The 24,424-nt window shown below is 31.5% G+C and overlaps 1 protein-coding gene across 1 annotated transcript in view; it reads left to right on the top strand.

Moving 5' to 3' along the window:
- Positions 1-24,424, top strand: part of DNAH5 (dynein axonemal heavy chain 5) — a gene marked incomplete at its 5' end in the record, with an annotated part of 276,873 nt that overhangs the window by 164,907 nt on the left and 87,542 nt on the right. The window contains 7 exons of the mRNA XM_031946282.1: positions 4,647-4,777; positions 7,907-8,060; positions 8,514-8,781; positions 13,607-13,838; positions 18,234-18,348; positions 18,690-18,866; positions 22,623-22,826. Of these exons, the coding sequence (XP_031802142.1) occupies positions 4,647-4,777; positions 7,907-8,060; positions 8,514-8,781; positions 13,607-13,838; positions 18,234-18,348; positions 18,690-18,866; positions 22,623-22,826 (1,281 nt within the window). The remainder of the gene's footprint in view (positions 1-4,646; positions 4,778-7,906; positions 8,061-8,513; positions 8,782-13,606; positions 13,839-18,233; positions 18,349-18,689; positions 18,867-22,622; positions 22,827-24,424) is intronic.

Genomic DNA, 24,424 nt, shown 5'->3' with positions numbered 1-24,424 from the left:
AATTATCTTAGAGAGTCAATTAATAATTTCTTCCTTAGGGTATTATCTTCCACTTTTTTATACTCTTGTCTTAGGGAGAATTGAAAAAAGGACAGAAGTTAATATTCTTAAGAAAGTGAATGAAAGCTGGACTGGAATAAAAAAAAAAGAAGGGAATAGTTTCATAAAATATCTAAAATGCTATGGCTAGAAGAAATGCAGATTAATTAACCAGTCTTGTCTTTACACTTGCTGATCTGTCTTTGTGATCTTAAAGAGAGGATCATGATTTCTATAGAATTGGGAATTTTAAGCCATATGTAAGAAGTTACACAAGCCTTATTTTACTGCATTATACATCAGGATGTTTTGCATCAATGAGACAGATCAGTAGATAAGAGCAGAGGTCAGAAAAGGGTAAATTTGCACATTTCAAGTATAAGAAACTTAAATTTTTTGAATATGTTTTGAATTGTATAACTACATATAATTATATACATACATATATATATATAATTACATGTAGACTTTGGAAAATTACTTTAACATTCATATAGAAGAGATGTGTAACATTAATTTATGACTATAAATTTGGAGCCGTGAGGACCAGTTTTTTCTCTGAGTTTGATACAATTGATGGAGAGAATGAATTGAAGAGAGGAGATGCTAAAGCAGGGAAATAAATGTGTAAATGATTACCATGGTTAAATGAGAAATAGAGTGGTAATTATATAAGGTTAGAGGTCAGAAATCGGCGTTAATTATATATATGGAAAAAATTTTTTTTCAATAGCTTTGTTATTTTCATTATTTTAAAAATGATAAAGATGAACAAATATATTTTCCACTATAAAAACAACAGAAGACAATTGTGTATGTGTATTTAGTAACATTATACAGAATCCAAAACTTTATATTTGTTGCTCTAGTGATATCACTGTTAGATTTTAACCTCCCAAATTAAAAAAAGACAAAGGACCCATATTTACAATATTATTTGTAAAAGGTTTTTTTTTTAATTATAGCAAAGTACTAGAACCAAATGATAGCTATCACCTTAGTGCTTGTTGAATCTGAAAGTGTCTATAATTTTTAACACATCTTCTCAATTGCAGCAACCCTCTAGAAGGCTTGTCATATTCAGTGAATCAAATTTTATGGTGAATTATCAGAACAATTTGTATCTACATTTCCTTTGAAATTTGATTAATTTTACTTTAGTTTTTAGAGTGACCTAAAAGCCTATTTGTACTTTTCTTATGCTTATTTGAATGACAAAAAAGTAGAGGAGCAAAATAAAACAAAACATTTTATGTTTGATTCTATTTCTCTTTGTGCAAAGGATCTAACAATTCATTTTCTTCTTTTGTGCAGATAACAAGTAATTTAGAATTTTGTAGCTAATTTATGGTCCTTATTGGAGGAGACAGAGTCCAATTAATATCAATTTCTCAAATAAATGACCAGGACTTTAGAGAGTCATGGCACTAGCTTCCCTTAGTCTCTCTACAGAACTATAATGATAGTTGTGATCCTGGCTATGCTGTCCCTCCTGAATAAATAGAATGCTTCTGGCATGCTTCTTCTATTAAGAACCTACATTACAACCTACAACATTCTATTACAACCTACATTCTCATAGAAGCCTAGAATCACACAGTGTTAGATTTAGCTTCAAAGGTTATCTAGTCTATTTCTGGCTAGACAAGTATTCTTTATAAAGTATTTCTGACAAATGGTAGTCCTTTCTTTTCTTGAAAAGCATTGAGAATTTTCTTTTAAGGGATCACATTTTGATTTTGGAAAATTGAAGTTAGGAATCTTTTTATTGTCTCAAACCTGATTCTACTTTTATCTAATTTTCATTCACTTTTCCTAGTTATACTTACTGGGACTAAGAAAAAGAAGTCAAATTCATCTTTTATATAACATACTTTCAGATGCATTAAATATTATCATTTTTAAAAATTGATTTTCTTTGAACATTTCTTTTTATCCTCTTGTCATCCTTATTTCCCAACTTTGTTATTTCCCAACAATGTTATTTCTACCATAGTCATATTAATGGAAATTATAAAAGGACTATTGCTTTCTTTTTCTTTATATTATTTTTCTTTTAGTTGAGCTCAAGATTGCATTAGCTTTATTAGCTCTCATGTTTTACTATTAATTTATAGTGAATTACTGCAATACAGTGAAACCTTTGTTCTTTTCACATGAAATATTGTTTAGACATAGATTCTCATCTTGTACTTGTAAGTTTGGTTTTTTGAACAAATTAAAATGATAATATCAGTAATTATTAATTTTTGTCTTATTTGATTCATACCATCATTCTAACCTGCGGATATTTGTTTAGATTCTTCAGTCATTCAGTGTATTAGTTATTCTTCCCAAATGAGTGCTGTCTGCAAAATAAGTAAATATTATATCTGCTCCTTTACCCAAGAAATTGACTAAAAATATTGGACATGCACCAAAACCATTTGATATTAGCTAAGAAATAGACTAGTTGATCAGTGGAAAAGGTTAGGTTCAAAGGACAAAATAGTCAATAATAACTTTAATAATCTAGTGTCTGACAAACCCAAAGACCCCAGCATTTGTTTGACAAAAACTGCTGGGAAAATTGGAAATTAGTATGGCAGAAACTAGGCATTGACCCACACTTAACACTGTACACCAAGATAAGGCCAAAATGGGTTCATGACCTAGGTATAAAGAATGAGATTATAAATAAATTAGAAGAACAAAGGATAGTTTACCTTTTAGAACTATGGAAGAGGAAGGAATTTATGACCAAAGAAGAACTAAAGATCGTTATTGATCATAAAATAGAAAATTTTAATTATATCAAACTGAAAAGTTTTTGTGCAAGCAAAATTAATGCAGACAAGATTAGAAGGGAAGCAATAAACTGGAAAAACATTTTTTACAGTTAAAGATTCTGATAAAAGCCTCATTTCCAAAATATATAGAGAATTGACTCTAATTTATAAGATATTAAGCCATTCTCTAATTGATCAATGGTCAAAGGATATATACAGACAATTCTCAGAAGAAGAAATTGAGACAATTTCTAGCATATGAAAAGATGCTCCAAGTCATTAATCAGAGAAATGCAAATTAAGACAACTCTGGGATAACACTATACACGTGTCAGATTGGCTAGAATGACAGGGAAAGATAATGCTGAATGTTGGAAGGAATGTGGGAAAACTGGGACACTGATACATTGTTGGTGGAATTGTGAACACATCCAGCCATTCTGGAGAGTGATTTGGAACTATGCTCAAAAAGTTATCAAACTTTGCATTCTTTTTGATCCAGCAGTGTTACTACTGGGTTTATATCCCAAAGAGATACTAAAAAAGGGAAAGGGATCTGTATGTACCAAAATGTTTGTGTCAGCTCTTTTTGTAGTGGCTAGAAACTGGAATGATTGCCTATCAGTTGGAGAATGGCTGAATAAATCGTGGTATATGAATGTTATAGAATATTATTGTTCTGTAAGAAATGACCAGCAGGATGATTTCAGAAAAGCCTGGTGAGACTTATATGAACTGATACTGAGTGAAATGAGCAGAACCAGGAGACTATTATACACTTCAACAGCAATATTATATGATGATCAATTCTGATGGACTTGGGTCTCTTCAAAAATGAGATGAACCAAATCAATTCCAATTGTTCAGTAATGAAGAGAACCAGCTACACCCAGCAAAAGAACTAAGGGAAAAGAGTGTGGATCACAATATAGCATTTCCACGCCTTCTATTATTGTCCATTTGCATTTTTGTTTTCCTCCTCAGGTTATTTTTTACCTTATTTCTAAATCCAATCTTTCTTGTGCTGCAAGATAACTATATAAATATGTATACATATATATATATATATATATATATATATATATATATATATAGTTTAACATATACTTTAACATGTATTGGTCTACCTGCCATCTAGAGGAGGACAGGGGGAGGAAGGGAAAAGTTGGAATAGAAGGTTTTGCAAGGGTCAATGCTGAAAAATTACCCATGCATATGTCTTATAAATAAAAAGGTAAAATAAAAAAAATAAAAATATTGGACATGATTGGAACAAAGACTACTGTGGTCCAAAGAAACTCTAAATAAGTATTTTTTATTTTGCCAGACTGTAAAATCTATTAAGGCAGAGAGTACATTTTTATTTATATATTATTTATAGCTGAAGTTATCAGCATATCATGTTTTTTAATCAAACTGACATGAATTGGGAACTAACGCTAATAATAATGTATAAAATTGTTTCTTTCTTTCTTTCTATCTATTTCTTTCCTTCTTTCTTTCTTTCTTTCTTCTTTCTTTCTTTCTTTCTTTCTTTCTTTCTTTCTTTCTTTCTTTCTTTCTTTCTCTCTCTCTCTTTCTTTCTTTTTTTTTTTTTCAAGGCAACTGGCATTAAGTGACTTTCCTAGGGTCACACAACTAATAAATGTTAAATGCTCTATCTACTGCATCATCTACCTAATCCTATAATATTGTTTAAACGGGAACATGAGTTGAGTTCCAATTCAAATTTATATGATTCATATGTAAACTTGTTCGGACAACCTATTTGAAATTTGGGGATGGCCTTTAATCACATAGTTTAAATAACATTTATACTTTGCTCATTTTGTGCTTCAGATTTCCCGTGTTCTTCGTACACCTCGTGGAAATGCCCTTCTTGTGGGTGTGGGTGGATCAGGAAAGCAAAGTCTGACTCGACTGGCATCGTTTATTGCTGGCTATGATTACTTCCAGATCACTCTAACAAGGTTTGTTTCTGTGTGTCTCATTTAATGAATGTGAAGTAGATATTTTATAAAAAACTCATAGCCTTATTTAGAGTTAGTTGTATCAGTTCATGAAAAAATACAGTGATATATTGGTCAGAAGTTAATATAATTGAAGAAATGCATCTTAGTCTGTAGTCTATAACAATCTCAAAAATGTAATTTAAGAAAATGGTCTTTACATGTAACAATCCCCTCGTCATTTTTTTTCCTGTGTATTGGGTATCTCCTTTTTAGTGCATGTTTAATACCAAAAACATGCCAAACTTAAGAACAAACCAAAATCTTTTCCTTTGGGAGGATTTTTTTTTTGATGGCTATATTATGTCCAAATGAAAATGCAAAGATATATAGAAAGTAATACAAAGTTATAAGCACCTACATACTCACAGAAAGAAAGAGAAAAGTGAAAGCTGGGGGGTGGGGTGGAGGTGGAGGGGTGTGTGTGTGCAGGAAGCAAAGGAGAAAGAAAGAGAAGTAGAGACTGAGAAAGACAGAGACAGAGAAAGAGAAACAGAGGGACAGAGACAGAAAGAGAAAAAGAGAGAGAGAGAGAGAGAGAAAGAGAGAGAGAGAGAGAGAGAGAGAGAGAGAATGAGAACATCAGAGTGAGAGAAGGCATTTGAGTAGTTTAAAGTTGTAGATTTTGCCAGTTATAGATAAAGGGGATATACGTTTTTGATATGGCCAAATCCTACTGAGTAGGGGTTGCAATGTTTTGTATGGGGAAAACTTGGTATGCTAGTTTGATTGGAATGGATATTAAGTTAAGAGGAATAAAATGAACTAGAAAACTGGATGGGGACTAGAAAGTTAGGACACATTAAATTCCAGGTCAATTATTCTGTACTTTATCCTAGGAGTAATAGTGAGCCAGCAAAGGCATTTGAGGGGTTTGCAAAGTTAATTCTGCATTTTAGTAGATTTAGTTTGGCAATTAGGTATTAGATATGCTTGAGGAGGAACACTAGAGTTAAGTCAATCAAGAGATTATTTTAGTGATTCAGGCAAGATGTGATTGAGGAAGGACTGAACAACAGTAACTTGTGAAACTCAGGCCAAATGTCTGTAAATGATACTTGAGGAAACTTGTTGTTGTTATGATCAAGCAAAACAGTGATCAATTCAGGGTAACTACCTGAAATTAGACTTCAACTCTAGAGTTGTTTTTGAAAAAACATTCAGACAATACTTGATTCCCTCATTTACTGGAAAAACTGAAAGCAACAGCTTTATCTGTTCTGGGAGGTAGAAGAAGAGTAAAACTAAGAAGCAAAACACACCTTAAGCAGAAAAGCAATGAATGAATTACACAAACATTACTATGATTCTCCCCCCCCCCATTTCCATTATGTCTTTATATTTTAGTATAGTGAAAAGAGCACCAGTGTCAGAGCCAGAAAAACCCAACTTCAAGAACTAGATTCCCCACTTACCATTTAAATTATATTGGACAAATTACCCAAACTCTATTTTCTACTCTGTATAATAAAAATAATAGTGATATTGGTTCAGTATTTCATAGTCTATTGAGACATTGTTGCACTTCCTTTTCAAGGTGGAAATGGCTATCCCCAGAGACATGGAATACTCTGTAATAGAGGCTTCTCTGTGTTGTTGTTGATAGTAGAACCTCATTGACTTTTCTCATTTTTTGAATTAATTGAAAAATTTTGATTTTGACACTAGAATAAGTATTGATATGGTACATTCCTGTCATTGCTTGACAAAAGAAGCACTGCTAAATTTTTTTGTTGTCTTGGTAACTTTATGATTGGCAGGAGAGGCATCCCAATCAAAGTCTCTGTAGGGATCAGAGAAAGAACCATGAATGCAATTTATTAAATGCTAAACACTAAATTACAAAATATTTATTTGACATAATTTATTTAAATTAAAATTTAATGGTAAATATAATTTTAAAAAGTTATTACCCTCATTCTGTTTGTTTTGAAAATATTTCACTGAAATTTGAACCATTGATATGGTATTTAAAATGGAAGCACCTAGAGTTTAAATTTCATTAAATCTTTAAATTTCATTTGTAAAAAGTCTACCATAGAACCAGATTTAGATGGGTGCTTAGCAAATATTATTCTGGTTTAGCTCCTCAAAGTCAATTACCATCAGACATTTTCTGAATGACATATATACATAATCAAATCTGTTCTTTGTTGTGATAAAAGTTTATGTCTAACTCTGAGTCAACTTTTTAACTTTCTATGACTGATAAGAAATTATTTTGGTTAGTTTCACTGTTTCCTAAAGCAAAAAAAGTCTATTTTAATAGTAAAACCAGCCTTATTAGCAAGCACAAAAAGTTACTATCTCCTAAATAAGTACTTCAAAATAAGTTCTCTTCTGATAACTAAGAAATAATTTTCTTTAATCATTTCTAATTATAAATTGTCTGTTTCTTACTCCTCAATTCTAATGTGCCCTAACATATATGTAAGAAAGGGCAGTTTAAATATGTATCTTCCATGTCTTGATTCCAGAGGCTTTGTACTTTAATTACAGTGGGTGTGTTTAGTTGTACTTACTATGATGTGTAAAATTTGCTAGAATTAGAACATAAAGCTGAAGAGATGTATCATATTCAAACCTTAGTGAACTATTATGCTATATAATATAAAAGGATAGGAACTGGCAATTTTTAAAGCTATTAATCCTGAGAATGCTGAGGGAAAAGGCAGCACCAAATTGAAAAATTAAAAAGAGGATAAAGGAGAAATAAAGATTTTCATGTGTATACAATGTTAATGATAGGAGCTTAAAAATAAAAATATCTCTGAGGCTTCATTTGGAACAAATGGAAGATATTCTTGATCAATATTTTTAATACTAAAAGAACATTCAAAGTTGCATGAAGTTGGATATAGTGGACATACGTCCCCAAGTTCTTAGAAAATATAATGATGCTAATTGCAGAAATAGTACTTAGAACATAGAGGTCACTCAGGGCATTTCATGTAAAACCTTTCTTCTGATTGGATATTCTATGTAGTGAAGTTTTTTTCCTTAACATTAGATAAAAAGGGTAGAGCTGATATTATTTTTAATACATTGTGTGAGGTTTTTCTCAATGACATTCTCACATTATTATTTTAGATCTTACAGTACATCAAATCTGATGGATGACCTGAAGCTTTTATATAGGACGGCAGGTCAGCAAGGCAAAGGAATCAGCTTTATTTTCACTGACAATGAGATTAAAGATGAGTCGTTTTTGGAATATATGAATAATGTTTTATCATCTGGTGAGGTAGGAGTGGATTTGTTTTTTCATGTTTTTGTCTCCTATTCTTTTATAGTTTTTCATGTTTTGTTCTGTCAGAGTAATGGTGTCACTAAGAGTTCAGTGGTAAGTGCTGATAAAAGGCTGCGTTTGTTGAAGAATAACTATCAAAGAAAATATAGAAATGAGCATTTGAAAATTCATATACTCAGAGTGAGAAAATTCATATGCTTATATAATATAAGAAGCTTATATATTTTATAATGTCACAAAATTATTCACATATCGCAGAATAGATGTAGATATCATATTAAGTTCTTTAGAATTTTAAAAAAGTGAGTTTGAGAACAGAAATGAAGTGTGAATACCTGGTCATTGATTAGGATATATCTTGGATAGAATGAATTTGAAATTTTATATCATATTTTGTAATATTTCTTTCCTAACACTGGAAGTATATATTTGTATTTGCTTTTTAAGGTTTCTAATTTATTTGCTCGTGATGAAATTGATGAAGTTAATAGTGATCTTATATCAGTCATGAAAAAAGAGTACCCCAGACGGCCTCCAACTAATGAGAATTTATATGACTACTTCATGAGCAGGGTCCGACAGAATCTCCATATTGTACTTTGCTTTTCTCCAGTCGGTGAAAAATTCCGAAATCGAGCCTTGAAGTTCCCTGCACTTATCTCAGGATGTACTACAGATTGGTTTAGTCGATGGCCTAAAGATGCTCTGGTTGCTGGTAAATATGTAATTTTTGTATTAGTGTTCTGGGTCTGTAGTATTTCCTAAATTTCTTACTTGGAATTTACTGTCATTGATAGTCAAAAGGAAAAAAAATATTGGTTAACTGTCTAGCTTCTTTTCTACTACATGAAGTCCAATTTCTTCTCTTTTCAGGAAGGGACTAAGTATAAGAAGGAAGTATGGAATCTAATTTAAGTTATATACTTTTAAATGTGTTAAATACTTTTGAACAGTACAGAATTCTTTATAAATTAATATTCCTACTGTAAAATAACAAGAAGTGCGTATATATCTTTATATGCTTTTCTAAATATTTTATTATCTATTTGAAATATGAGGTTTAAACAGTCCATTAAACTAGACCATTAAAAAGGAGATTTTTATATTTATCCTGCATTGTACAAATTTAAGTCCATTTAGATAAAATAAGATTATCAAAATCATTTAATGTGGAAAGAAATACAAAATACAGAGTAATTAATGTATTTTCTAGTTATGGTGAAAATTAGTCTGAAAAAACAAAACATGGTATTATGGAAAATAGATGACCAATGATTTCAGCTAAGTTAATCAATTTGAATGGGAATGATCTCCCCTTCCTAAATTCTTAATTTATTTTTAATAGAATCATAATTATTCAAATTACCAGAAGGTACCTTTGATTTCTTTATCCCTTATTCTAACCAATTAAATCTTATTGATTTTTTTTTACTTTATTGCATCCCTTAGATTTGTCCTTTGATTACTATAATCCCAATGCTACCAATCACTTGAGCTTCTCATCAGTGAATGTTTAGTCATAAAGTTAATGTAAAACTTTGGTAGTGTTCAAATTAGTGTCACTGCCTTCCTTATCTTCTCACTTCAATTCATCTTGCTGTTAGAAAGCCAACTATTCTGGAACAGGCATCTTCTCAGAAAGTCTTCATAAGATATCATAAATATGCAGAAAGTAGGCTAATTCATCTGAGACCTCCATATCTTTGGTCACAATCATATTTCCTTCTATATCCCGTAATGATCAAGATGAATGATACTTCAATGGCCGTTTACTCAAGGGAACCCAAAGAAAGATGACATCTCCCTCTTCCTACCTTTCATATCTTCTAGCCACGAGCAAATGTTTTATAGAATAATGGTGAAATTACACTCAAATAAGAGATTCTGGGATCTCTGAGGGAACTGTGCCAATGGTATCTGATGATATCTATTTTCCTACCAACTTTATTGTATTAGCGTGAATTCTCCATTCTGACATAATGATGTAGATATGTGAAGAGTCTCTTTGTCCCTCTCCTCCCTGTCCATGGCTCGGTTCTACCAATAAAACTGAGAGATCCCTGTGAGTATCTTGAATAAATGCACAACTTAGTTCTTAGGTTCAAAGTCCCCTCTCAAGATTCTTTATAATTTCATTGTCGTATGTCAAGACTTGCCAAGGTGGCCTTTGTAATTGTTATAATATATTGTTTGGTAGTCTTCAGATTAGCATCACTCCCTTCCTTATCTTCTCACTTCAGTCCATCTTTATAATCATTGTCATTGTCTGCTTCGAGTGTATATTTTAAAGGTAGTGAATAAAATTTTGTTTCATGGGATAATGACTTAGTGCTGAAATAGACCTTAGAGGTCATTTAGTCCTCTCCTCACATCTTACAGATGCAAGCTTATTTACTTGAATTGACTATTACACACTTAAGTGCAAGGTCAGGACTAAGATATCTGAAGAAAGTATTGGATAAGTTTTCATAGATGCAGCCTTAGTTACAGTATGCTGATTATGATTCAGGGCATTATATTTTGTCACACCAATAGGGAATAACATTGAGAACATTTTGCATGAGACTCTCTTGATTAATAGAAGGAATCTTGCTCTATATATTTATGAAGCTTTTTTGTGATTCATTTATTTTAAAAGGCAATAATATTTTTTCACGGTCTAAATATCCTGGTATGCATATATATTATCTTGCTTTATAGAAGTTTAGAAATGAGTATTATACTTTTGTAATTCTTTTAAAGTAAGCTTTTAAAACAATGTTTCTTTAAACAAATGAGTTTTAAAAACTCATCTAGATACATTACTAAAGATAAAAATTATTTCATAAGGTTATTGTTACTATTTAAAATTTTCAGTCCTGGCAATATCTAGTGCCTGGTTACTTCTGTTTTCCAATTACCTTCATTTTCTTGTTTCATATTTCTTTTTGTACTTCTGTGTTCCCCAAATCACTACTAAATAAATTAACCTCAGTAAAATTCTGCTAACTCTCTGAAAAAAAATAGTAGTCATTAACATTCTTCTAGATGTGATATTCATTTACTATTTTAAAATGCCCCTTTATATCTTTCCTCATCCAGAAATAATTTGAAACAAATTCTGTGGAAGCTGCATCTATAATTAAGTCAACTCTTTGGTGAATTGATTCTCATTTTAGATTATAGAACAGTTTGGTTCTTCTATCTAAATACCACTGCTCATCTGAAAGCTTATAAATAATTATCTAGCATAAAAAGAAATGATGGTATATACAATAACCATTTAGAAAAAATATCACCACGGTGCAACTATACATATATGAGCATTTTCCCAGTAAAAGGTGTGTGTTTGTGTGTGTGTGTGTGTGTGTGTGTGTGTGTGTGTGTGTGTTTGTATGTGTTTATGGCTTCTGTAGAGGTCATATTTATTCTTGTTTCGAAACGCAATTAAGAAGCCTACAGGCACTTTTAGATCCTGACTTGAACTTCCTGAAAATCAAAACAGGCTCTTTTCAATAGAGGATTCCTCTATTTGTTTTCTTGTGTGGCCCAATGGTAGTTCATTTGATCTAAATTTCAAGGTGCATTTAGATTATGCATATTTTCCAACAGAGTCTAACTGATCTCCATTACTTACATAGATATGATGACTACTATCATAATTCTTACATTATAATAGTTCTCTCTAGTAACCCCATTAAGCATGTGGATACTCTTCTTGGAACATCTTTTCATATTTTTTTATGGGCCCCACAGATATTCTCCCTCATGCCACTGGGAAGGATATTGTGAAAAGATGGATATTTATTTTGCAAGAAATGAATTAAGATCCATTTTGGCCTAGTTTATAGTTCACCTTGGAACCAGCTACTATGGGCAAACCAGCCAACATTTAAGTGCCTTAAGCAATTCATTAATACTTTAAATGGACAAAATTTCCACAGAGGGCAAGTTGGTTAATATATTAATGTGTCAGAAACGTTTCTAAGATTATAAATTATAAGGTAGTGAGAGTTTGCTACTCTAGATTAAAAAAAACAGCATAAATATAATTTAAAAAATATTAAAATTATTTCAAATGAGAATTATTAAATTTAGATATTTTAAATTAAAAATTATTTGCTAAACACAACTAGTATTTGAATTTAGGTCCTCTATTACTTGTCATCTATATTAGCCACAAACTGTGTATTTTTTAGTTTTTGCATTTGGCCCTGGGGATGCTTTGAGACAGTTGGAAATGTTGAAAGAATGAACATAAAAAAATGTAATAGGCTGCTGGAGTTTTGATTACCTTTGGCTATTTTCAATATAATAACAAAGGTGTTATTTGTCTCATTTCCCTCCTAAAAACAAACAAAAATCTGGTGCTATTCACGTGAGAAAAATGTATTCTATTCCTTCCCTTTTTTCCAGTCTCATATTTTTATGCATAGAGTTGTTATTAATCTTCCATTATTAAATACTTATGTCTTCAGTAGATTTGAGGCCACTCCATTAGTTGCTTCTCAAGCATACCATGAAGCATTTATAAGGGCTTTATTAGTTTGTTTGCATTGTATGGGTAGGGACCATGTTTTATGTTTTCTACCTCAGAATATTTGGATCAGGTATACATATACAGAATAGGAACTAAGCACATGCTTCTTGTTTAACTGACTGATTAACCTTGATAAGTACAGAGCCATTTCAGGGGAAAGCAATAAGGTAATATAGTGGGTGCTATATTTAGAATAGTTGATCAGTTAATGTTCTTCCAACAGCAGCTTTTTACTTAAATATTTCTAAAGGATGCTATAAATTTTAGGAGATTATACATGGCCAGCTGCCACAGCTAAGGACAAGATGGCTTAGGCATAACATAATTTAGTGATGGGCATTTCCACTTACAAGATGCAGTCAGCATCTAAAAGAATTAAATGCCTGACAAGTGCTGAGTGAAGAAGGTAGTGACACTGTTAAATATGAGTGCCAAGTGGGCTCTGACTCTTGAGTTATTTGTAGAAGTCATGCACCTATATAAGCTATAAAATAGACGTGCTGGCAAGCAGACTTGCAAGTTCCACTTGAATGTTCATGAGAGGCTAATTCTCCTGAATGAAGAAGCCCTGTACAGAAAAGAAGGTTACTGCTTAGCCTTAGATTTCATATTTTCAAGCATAACAAAAGACAAATAAAATGAATATGAATCTCTGTCTCTCTGTCTCTCGCTCTCTTTCCCCTCATCTCTTTTAAAATGACATAGAACCTCAAAACCTATAACACATTTTTTCCATGTTTGAGAAAAATATGGCCTTGAAATACTAAATTTGTACAGCTCTTAATAGTTAATACACTCTTAAAATAATATTTAAAATTATAATGTTTATGATACTTAGGATAACAGGAGCATATGATTGAAATGGAAAAGAGCTTAAAGGTAACATAATTCTTCATCTTGCAGATGAAGTAACTTAAGCTTCCAAGAGGGAAAATGACTTATCTAAAAGTCACAGTGGTAGGAAGTCAATGAGAGGAGAAAGGTGCATACTTAACATTTACGTTGTCTTTCTTATTTCTAGTGTCTGAACATTTTCTCTCTTCTTATGACGTTGACTGCACTTGTGAAATAAAAAAAGAAATTGTTCAATGCATGGGCTCTTTTCAAGATGGAGTGGCTGAAAAATGTGTGGAATATTTCCAAAGATATCGACGTTCTACTCATGTGACTCCCAAATCATACCTCTCTTTTATTCAGGGCTATAAGCATATTTATAAAGAAAAGCATGCTGAAGTACAGACATTGGCCAATAGGTAAGTTGTATGTAAACTCTGGCTTTCATAGTTAGCTGGTGGTGTAGTGGATTGAGCATTGGCCTTGGAGACAGGAACATATATACAAATTTAGCCTTAGGGTCTTAAGAGCTACATAATCTGTACATGCCATTTAACTTGTCTGCCTCACTTTCCCTTTTAGCTTAGTCATGGACAATTGATATTTTTTCAGTTAACTGATTTTATTTGTATGAAAAGTGATTTGTAATTGTCTTCATATAAATCTTGGGTTTGTCTTCGTAGGTAAATCGATCCCTAAGAATTTTTTTTCTACAGTAATTTAAAATGCAATTTCTCTATCTCTTGCTGATGGGCTTTGTCAGTAATAAATAGAAATACTGAAGATTTGTGTGGATTTATTTTATATCCTGTAACTTTGATAAATCTGTGAATTGTTTCCAATAGGTTTTTGGATGATTTTCTAGGATTCTCTAAATATATTGTAATATCAGAGATAAAGAATGATGGTTTTATTTCCTCATTGCCTATTCTAATTCTTTAATTTATTTTTCTTTTCTTATTGCTAAAGCCAACATTTCTCATACAATATTGAATAATAGTGTTGACAATAAGCATCCTTGTTTCACCCCTGATCTTATTGGAAATGTGTCCAGCTTCTCTCCATTACAAATAATGCTTGCTGTAGGTCTTAGATAGATACTGCTTATTATTTTAAGGAAAGCTCCCTTTAGTCCAATGCTGTCTAGTGTTTTTAACAGAAATGGGTGCTATATTTTGTTAAAAGCTTTTTTTGCATCTATTGATGTTACCATATGATTTTTGTTGGTTTGGTTATTTATATGGTTGATTATGATAATAGTTTTCCTGATATTGAACCAGCCCTGTATTCTTGGTATAAATTCTACTTGGTCATAGTGTATTATCCTGCTGATAATCTCTTTGTTAATATTTTATTTAAAATTTTTGTGTCAATAGTCATTAGGAAGATTGGTTTGTAATATTCTTTCTATGTTTTGACCCTTCCTGGTTTAGCATCAGTGCCATATTTGTGCCATAGGAGGAGTTTGACAGGATTTCTTGTTTACCTATTTTTGCAAATAGTTTACATAGTACTGGAATTAATTGTTCTTTAAATGTTTGGTAGAATTCCCTTACAAGTCCATCTGGCCCTGGAGATTTTGTCTTAGAGAATTCATTAATGTCTTGTTCAAATTTTTTTCTAAAATAGTACTATTTAAGTATTTTATTTCCTCTTCTGTTAACCTGGGAAATTTATATTTTTGCAAATATTCATCCATTTTGGTTAGATTGTCAGACTTGCTGACACAGAGTTGGGCAAAATAAATGCTAATTATTACTTTAATTTCTTTTTTCTTATTGGTGATGGTCATCCCTTTCATTTTTGATGCTGGTGATTTGGTTTGTTTCTTTCCTCTTTCTAATCAAATTAATCAAAGTTTTATCTGTTTTGCTAGTTTTTCATAAAACCAATTCCTAGTTTAGTTTATTTAACAATTTTCTTAGTCTCTATTTTATTAAGCTGTCTTTTTGAGTTTCAAAATTTCTAATTTAGTATTTAATTAGGGATTTTTAATTTGCTGCTTTTCTAGCTTTTTTGGTTGCATGCCTAATTCATTTATCTCTTCTTTCTCTATATTATTTATGTAGCTATTTAGAGCTATAAAATTTCCCCTAAGAACTGCTTTGGCTTCATCCCAAAAGTTTTGGTACATTGTCTCATTATTGTCATTTTCTTGGATAAAATTAGGATAATTTCTGTGATTTGTTGTTTAACCCATTCATTATTTGAATTAAGTTATTTAATTTCCAGTTGGTTTTTAGTCTATCTTTCCCTGCATCTTTATTGAATATAATTTTTCTGCATTGTGGTCTGAAAAGGAAGCATTTATTATGTCTGCATAATAACATAATAACATGAGATTTGCATAAGATTTTCATGCTCTAATACATGGTCAATTTTTGTCTAGGTGCCTTTTACTGCTGAAAAAAAGATACTCTTTTCGTCCCCTATTCAATTTTTTTCCCAGAGATCTATCATATTTAGATTTTCTAAGATCCTATTAACTTCCATAGTTTCTTTCTTGTTTCTTTTATGGCTAGATTTGTCTGATTCTGAGAGGGGAAGATTAAGGTCTCCCATTAAAATAGTTTTGCTCTTTATTTTTTTCTTGTAACTGGATTAAAATCTTCTCTAGGAATTTGTCTGCTCAACTATTGGTGCATACACATTTAGTATCATTACTTCTTCATTGTTTATGGTACCTTTTATCAAGATGTACTTTCCTTCCTTATCTCTTATAATAAAATCAATTTTTATTTTTGCTTTATCTGAGATCAGAATTGCTACACTTGCTTTTTTCTTTTATTTCAGCTAAAGCATAATGAATTCTGATCCAGCCACTTATCTTTATTCTGTATGTTGTCTCTGTGTCAAATGTGTTTCTTTTAAACAACATATTGTAGGATTCTGTTTTTAATCCATTTTGCTATTTGCTTCTCTTTTATGAGGAAGTTCATTCCATTCATAGTAACAATTATGATCGCCAGCTCTATATTTCCCTCCATCCTATTCCTCCCCATATACTTCTGTTCTCTTTCCACACCCTGTCCTTTGTCTTGTATTTTTTTAACTCACCCCAGCTACTACCTAATCTTCTATCAACCTTCTCCCCTTTTCTTAACTCTTCCCCTAGAATTTCTGCCCTCCCTTCTATCCTGTATCTCTCTTTTCTTTTCCTCTTTCTCCTCCTTCTTCTAACTGAAGGATTAAGTTATTCCTTCTTAGAGCCAAAACTAACAAGATCAAACTTCACACAATGCTCATCCTCCTCTCTTTTATTCCCACCATTTTAATATGTCTTTAGAACCTCTTGATGCGAATTAATTTTCCCTTTATACCTTCCCTTTCCTATTGTTTTTTGCAGTACAGACTTTTTTTTTTTTTACCCCTTGTCTTTTTCTTTGATGTTATCACATCAGAGTCCATTCACAATCACATCTCAGTACAGAACCTCTGTCTGCTCCTGTGAAAGATATAGTTCTCAAAAGTTACAGATATTGTTTTTCCATCTAGGGATGCAAATAAATAGTTTAAACTTTAAATATATCTATATCTATATCTATCTATCTATCTATCGATCTATAGTGTGTGTGTGTGTGTGTGTGTGTGTGTGTGTGTATTTTCTCCTTTTACCTTTCTATAGTTCTCTTGAGTCTTGTGTTTGTAGACCAAATTTTCTATTTAATTCTGGTTTTCTCAATAGAAAAGATTGAAAGTCTTTTACTTCTTTGAAGCTCCATCTCCTCCCTGAAAGATGATGTTGAATGTCACTGGGTAGTTAATTCTTGGTTGTAATCCCAGATCCTTTGGTATTCCAAGTCCTCTGATCCTTTATTGTAGAAACTGAAAGATCCTGAGTAATTCTGACTGTTGTTCCTTGATATTTGAATTGTTTTTGTCTGGCAGCTTGCAGTAATTTTTCCTTGAGATTATAGTTTTGTAGCTTTACAACAATGTTCCTTGGGGTTTTCCTTGTGGGATCTCTTTCTAAAAGTGTTGATTGATTCTTTCAATGAGAATTTTCCCCTCTGTTTCTAGAATATGGGGGCAGTTTTCCAGAACTCTTATAGAATGCTATCTAGCAGTAGACCAATACATTTTTTTAAATAAAGCTTTTTATTTTCAAAACATATGCATGAATAATTTGACAACATTGATCCTTGCATAGCCTTGTGTTTCAGATTTTCTCCTTCTTCCCCCTTCCCCCTCCCCAAATGGCAAGCAATTCAATATATGTTAAACATGTTAAATATATATATTAAATCCATATGTATAAACATATTTATGCAATTATCTTGGTGCATAAGAGAAATCAATTCAAAAAAAGAAAGTAAATGAGAAAACAAAATGCAAGTGACCAACATCAAAAAGAGTGAGAATGTTATGTAGTAAACTACATTCATTTCCTACAGTCCTCTCTCTGGGTGTAGATGAAGGCTGATACTTTAAAAATTGTTTCTTCTTGATCTATTTTCCATATTGGCTGTTTTGCCAATGAGGTATTTCATATTTCCTTCCATTTTTCATTTTTTTAGTTTCTTTGATTCTTGCTGTCTCACAAATGTATGAATGTATATGACTACACACATATATATATATGGATATCTGTCTGTAAATATTAACCTTATAATATAAGGTATAGTATGTAAGATATATTTTATATATGATAAATATATATTAGATGTATCATAATATATGCACATATGTATATTATATAAATATATATATATATACATAAATATATTTGTGTATTTAGATATGGAAAGAGTAATTATCAAGGCACTGCTGAATAATGACAAAATAATAATATTAATTTTGATGTGGAATTCCAGGATGAATACTGGATTGGAAAAACTGAAAGAAGCTTCTGAATCAGTTGCAGCCCTTAGTAAGGAATTGGAAGTGAAAGAAAAAGAGCTACAAGTCGCTAATGATAAAGCTGATACAGTAAGTGCCCTGATAAACATACATTACTTTCACATAAAACATTCGTCTTCTATTTTCCAGGAGTTTGTGATATAATTAGGTATTTCTTATACTTTATACATTTTGATATACTTTATATATTATACCTTATATTATATACATATATAGTTATATTTAACAACCAATAATTATAACATGGTGAATAATAATTTTGTTTCCTTTTCAATGAGGCTTATTGTTTTTAGATATGAGAAATTGAACAAGATGGTAGCTTTAACAAATGAGCAAAAAAGTTAAAATATACCTTTGCAGATATTTTGTTGGCTTCTTCTCTCATGGTTATCTTTTTTGCCTTGAGTTAGGTTCTGAAAGAAGTGACTGTGAAAGCTCAAGCTGCAGAGAAGGTGAAGGCTGAGGTCCAAAAGGTGAAGGACAAAGCCCAGGCAATTGTTGATAGTATTTCAGCAGACAAAGCAATTGCTGAAGAGAAGTTAGAAGCTGCAAAACCTGCCTTAGAAGAAGCAGAGGCAGCTTTACAGGTAACCTGTATGATAAGACATGATTCATAGCATTTGGCACAAAGAATGAGAGACAAAATAAAAGCCTGAGCATATAAAACATCTTTCTGTTTTTTGCTAATGCATTGTCTGTAGACCAAGAATTCATTCTTGAAAACAGTTTCAAAGGATGTTATATTGGAAATAATTATTTCCCTCCCCTCCTCAACATTTTTACTAATGATTTATTATTTTTTCTCTAAGTAATTTCAGAACTCTAGATCTAATTTTTCATATTTTCAAATTAAAAGAGTTCCCAGTATTATCATTTAATTCACATATGTATATAAACCAATGGTGAAGAAACTTTTTATTTTCTATTCAGAGAAATTGAGCCATCAAAGACAAATCTCTGGAAGGCTACATATAAGTAATGAAGCAACTTCTTTTTTGGAGGGGAAACAAGGAGAAAAAAAAGAAAAATAAAAAAAAGTTTTAAAGTAGTAATCACTTTAAGAATAAACAAAATTTTATTCAATAAAAACCACAAAATAAACAATTTTACTTATTTATAATTGACCCAGAGAAAATATCAAAATTAATAGAAAATTAGAAGAAAAAATAAAAATGAGAAGATATAAGGCATACTTAAAACAGCTTTTGATCTATGGATGTTGAATGATGGAAAACAGATAAAAGAATAAATAGTGACTCAGTCTATAATCATGTTATACATAAGTTTCACTGATATGAAGCAATCACACCACTAGAAGGCCAAAGGAGCATGGAAGTTGCTCAGCCTTTAAAACAGAAACAGCAAAAATTAATCTACTTACTAAATAGAAATTGACAAATAGGCATATTACAATATATGTATATATACATATATGTAGGCATATATAGTCATATTATCAAGAACATTGACACTCTACATAGTTAATTTGCAAAATATTAAAGAGGATAAGGAAAGATTATGAACAATATCAGATCACCACAGACCAAAGCTTCTTAAACTGTGGATCTTGACCTCACATGAGGTTGTTTAACTGAATGTAGGAGTTTCAAAATAGTGATTTATTATCAGTAAATGTTTGATTTATATTCTTATTTTATATATCTATATTCTTGGGGTCATTTAAATATTTCTTGAGTGAAAAAGGGTCATGAATGGAAATAGTTTAAGAAGCCCTCTCTAGAGTGACAAACAGTGAAGAGACGAATTAACCTATAGAAAAGTTGTGGTGAGATAAAATTTAATTACTACAAGTTTTTATTTTTAATTTCTGAAGATGAATATATAGCTTTTTGATCAACTCTATATGTTTAAAATGGAGGCATGGCTAGACAGAAATTCATCTGAGAAATATCTGGGTGATTCAATGCAGTTTGATTCAACCACATGATAAAAAGTACAAAAAAACTAATTTAGCTTTAGGCTTCAATAAGTGGTATATAGTGAACAGAATTAGAGATCTAATAGAATAAGAGTTCTCACTCAGTCATTTTGGATCATTTTATCTTATGTTCATTTTTGGATACAACATTATAGAAGGAACTTTTTCAATCTGGGGAATATTCAGAACAGGACAACCAGCATAGTGCAGAACTTATATAGGAATCTATTAAATGAATTAAGGATGTTTAGTTTGAAGAAGAAAAACCTCATGGGGTCTTGTGAGCAGTTTTCATGTATTTGAAGAGCTATCATATGTAATAGACTTGCTAGTACCTGATCCCACAGGGCAGAACTGGGAGCAATAAGTAGAAATTGTGGAGAGGCAAATTTATAGTTAATATAAAGAAAAACTTCCTAATACAACTTCTCCCAAATCTAATGGACTACTCTGAGGATTAATGGAATTCCATCTGCGATGAAGTCTTGATCTAATACTTCCCTGACTGGTTTTTGACTATATGTTTTAGGGGATGCTTGGGGATCAAGGTTGAGGGAGTCAAGAATTGGTTTGGATGATTCCTATAATCTTTTCTACTCAAAGATGCTATGATACTGAAATCTATAGCAATCATATCATTCAAAAATGAAACTAGAAGATGAGGGAATAGATAAGAAAATGGAAAAGATCTGTCAAGATTTCCATAACAATCTTCTTTGTGAATTACAGAAGAGTAACTATACTTGGACTCAAATATGCCTTAACCCACTAAGTTATGTATGTAAGTAAAATTAAAGCTAAAGAAATCAGATAGAATAGCTGGGCCAGGCCAACTTTACACAGAGGAAATCCAAATTGTAGATGAAATCATTTTAGTGCATTGGAGAATTTATTCTCAAGGACTTTGGAAAGATATGGCAGATTGTATAATTCAATTAAATTGTTTCCTGTGGGCATCTTCCATTAGGAGTTAGCAAATGTCACTGATTTTTGCATGTACAAATATTTTTTCATCTGCATTTTCACTTGTGTTCTAAACGTTTCCCATTTACTTTTCCACTCACAATCTTCTAAGGAATTGCAGTCTACTCTGTTAGAGCAATGGAACTGATTTCCAAAGTCCTGATTTTGCTGCATGCTCATCTATCATTTGGACTGCCTCCTCACTCTGGCTTCTGGCTATTTCTTAGTAGAATTGTCTTCACTATGTAGGATTATCAATGCCAGTGAAGCAATGGAATAGAGTCACAGTGGTCCAGGAACACAAATAGACCCTTCTGGTTACTCTTGTCCTTTCTCCACCCTGATCCATTATTTTTCTCATGTTTGTGCCAGCTACTTGCATCCTTGTTATTTTAGTTCCGAATCCTCAACTTTTTGTCACTTCATAGCCTCTTGATTATTAAGAATGACTTTTCTATTCAAGAGAGATGCAGATATAGATATAACCCAATTAAAAGGCATATGGTCAATTTTTATATCCAATGCATTTAATTGGTTATTATTATTAATAATACTTTAAGGGTTACAAAGCATTTTACAAATATCACATTTTAACTTTGCAATAAAGCTTGAGAAGTATATGCTATTTATTATTACATTTTACAAATGAGGAAACCACAGCAGGCAGAAGATAAGTGACATATCCAAGATCATAAAGCTATTATGTCTGAAGCAGGATTTCAGTTCCAAAGTTCTTGATTTCATTTCCAGTGCTCCATGCACTGTGCCATTTGATTGTCTCTTTATTAACACAGTGAAGAAACAGTATTACCTTAAAATGTTATAGGAATCTTTTGCTAATTTAATTTATAGTTAGAAATATCTACAGATGAATAGAAAATAACTTTTCTAAGGAGCATGGTAAATTTATATGATATAACTTTCTTCACCTAAAGGTTGATTCCCAGCTAAAACACTTCTAATTATTCAATATATCAGCCCTGTGGGAATACACTATTGTCTTCCATTGTGACAGTTCTGTGTTGTCTAATGGAGATAAGAGACACTCTTGACCTACATAACTAATGAATAAAAAATCATGACAGATGCCTACAGTGGGTAGAATTTTTTATCTTTGGAATCTCTGATGATTACTTGAATGCTGAGAATTCCAATTTTTTTTGAATTCTCAGATTCTCTATTTCTTTATCTGAGGTGAGACTATTAATAAAGTTTTACAGGAGGCCTATTTCCATTATTTATAACCATGTGTCAATTTGGATTATAACACTGGAGTTTTCTGAAAAGTATGTTTCTTTGAACCTAGACCCCATTGGTGTACTTCTAACTTTTAAATAAATTATTGCTCTTCATAGTTAAAATATCAGTAGTGAAATTTTCAATTTATTAACCACATTTTCTACGATAAGGTCTGATTTTTAATGATCTTGTTATTTTCTAGACTATCAAGCCTTCTGATATTGCCACTGTCCGCACCTTAGGCCGACCTCCTCACCTCATCATGCGCATCATGGACTGTGTGTTGCTGCTATTTCAAAGAAAAGTCAATGTGGTAAAAATTGACCTGGAAAAAAGTTGTGTGATCCCTTCTTGGCAGGAATCCTTAAAATTAATGACTGCAGGAAACTTTTTACAGAATTTGCAGGTAGTTGTTCAGAAATGGGTTGATTAAATGAGGATTTGGGGATTGTTTTTCAGAGTAAGGAACTGGCCACATTTTCTAGGAAATCACATGATTGACTTCTTCATTAAGACTCAGGGGAACTGAAATATTGGCATATTCCATATTCCTGTTCTATTTGAAAACTATTTAAACTTATTTCCTTAATTTACTAGCATTGAAATTTATTGAATTTTCTTTGTTCATTTCCTTTGTCTCCATCAGGATGCAACAAATCATTTTAGTTAGATCTCTCACAGGAAGGAAAAATAAAAGAAAAATGAAAGATTGGAAATTAATAAAGAACTTTGAGTCTTTATGTTGGATGAACATATACTATTTAATTTTGATTACTAATAAGTAATCTTACTACTTTACTTTTGATTACATCTTAACACTAGATAATTAGCTTGAAATTTTCAATGCTTTCCCTTTTTTCACAAGCTAATTAAAGATCTATACAAATAAAATGACTGAATTCTGAGATTTCAAAACTGAGAGCTTTTCATAACACATTAATCTGTCAGAGATTCTGAAAGTAGAACAGTACTTTTCTTCATTGAAATACTTTAAGACACATTTTTGTTATTAGGAAATGTTTCTTTATGTTGAGTTTCCTTTAAGTTGATTGAAAATGAGTATGATCTAGGATATATGAAAATTCTAATTATTCATATTTCCCATCATAATGCCAGCCATCCCTGCCTTTTTTTTGGTCATGCCTTCTTGTCAGCTTCCCATTCTTTTGTGGATCCTGCCACTATTTTCCTAGTAGAAAAATCTCCTGCAAGTTCCTTTCTCCTAACCTTGGCTTCCAGTGCCTCCTATTAAGTTTCCTTAATAGCACTATTTCTGCTTTGATCTGCATCTGTAAGCTTGTTTTCCAAAAGGCTCTGGAAATGGACATATGAAGTTCTATTAGATTGTAACCTATAGGAATAAAGTGGAAATAAAATTTGCCTTTCAAAATACAGTATTCCTCTCTCTTTTTGAAGCAAGATACATTACTTAGAAATGTTTATACTTTAAAAATTTTCTGCTTTGTTTTTAAAATGGGTAAGAAACATTTATTTATTATTCACTAATGACACTTTTAAATAAGAAATTAAATCTGCATATTTTGATTACTACTTCCCAGTCCCCACCCCCTTTGAATTTCCATCTTTGCTACTGATGACTTTAGTTCTATATTTATGAGAATATCATAATTTTTGGTCTAATCTTAGCCCTTAGTTTCAGCTATTTTGTTTTTTCATTTCAGATCAACTAAAATGAAATAATGTTTGATTGTATCTGTGTTTTTTTTTCCTTACCTCATCGTAACATTGCTACTAAACTATTTGTCATAGGTTCTCAAGAACTGAATCAATTCCCATCATATATTTTCAATTTACATAAGAGTCTGATGGTAGAATTCTGTGCTTGAAGTCAGGATGACTTAAATTGAAATTGTGCTGTGTGACTCTGGACAATTCACTTAATCTCTTTGGGCCTCTGTTTCCTCATCTGTAAAATAAAAGCATTGAACACAGTGGCTTCTTCCTTTCTTTTCATATCTAATTCTATGTCTCTTTGGTCTAATG

This window comes from Sarcophilus harrisii, chromosome 1 (genome assembly GCF_902635505.1).
Source record: "Sarcophilus harrisii chromosome 1, mSarHar1.11, whole genome shotgun sequence".
Taxonomy (NCBI): Eukaryota; Metazoa; Chordata; class Mammalia; order Dasyuromorphia; family Dasyuridae; genus Sarcophilus; species Sarcophilus harrisii.
Note: the sequence above shows the minus strand (reverse complement) of the source record. Positions and strands in the feature narration are given on the sequence as shown.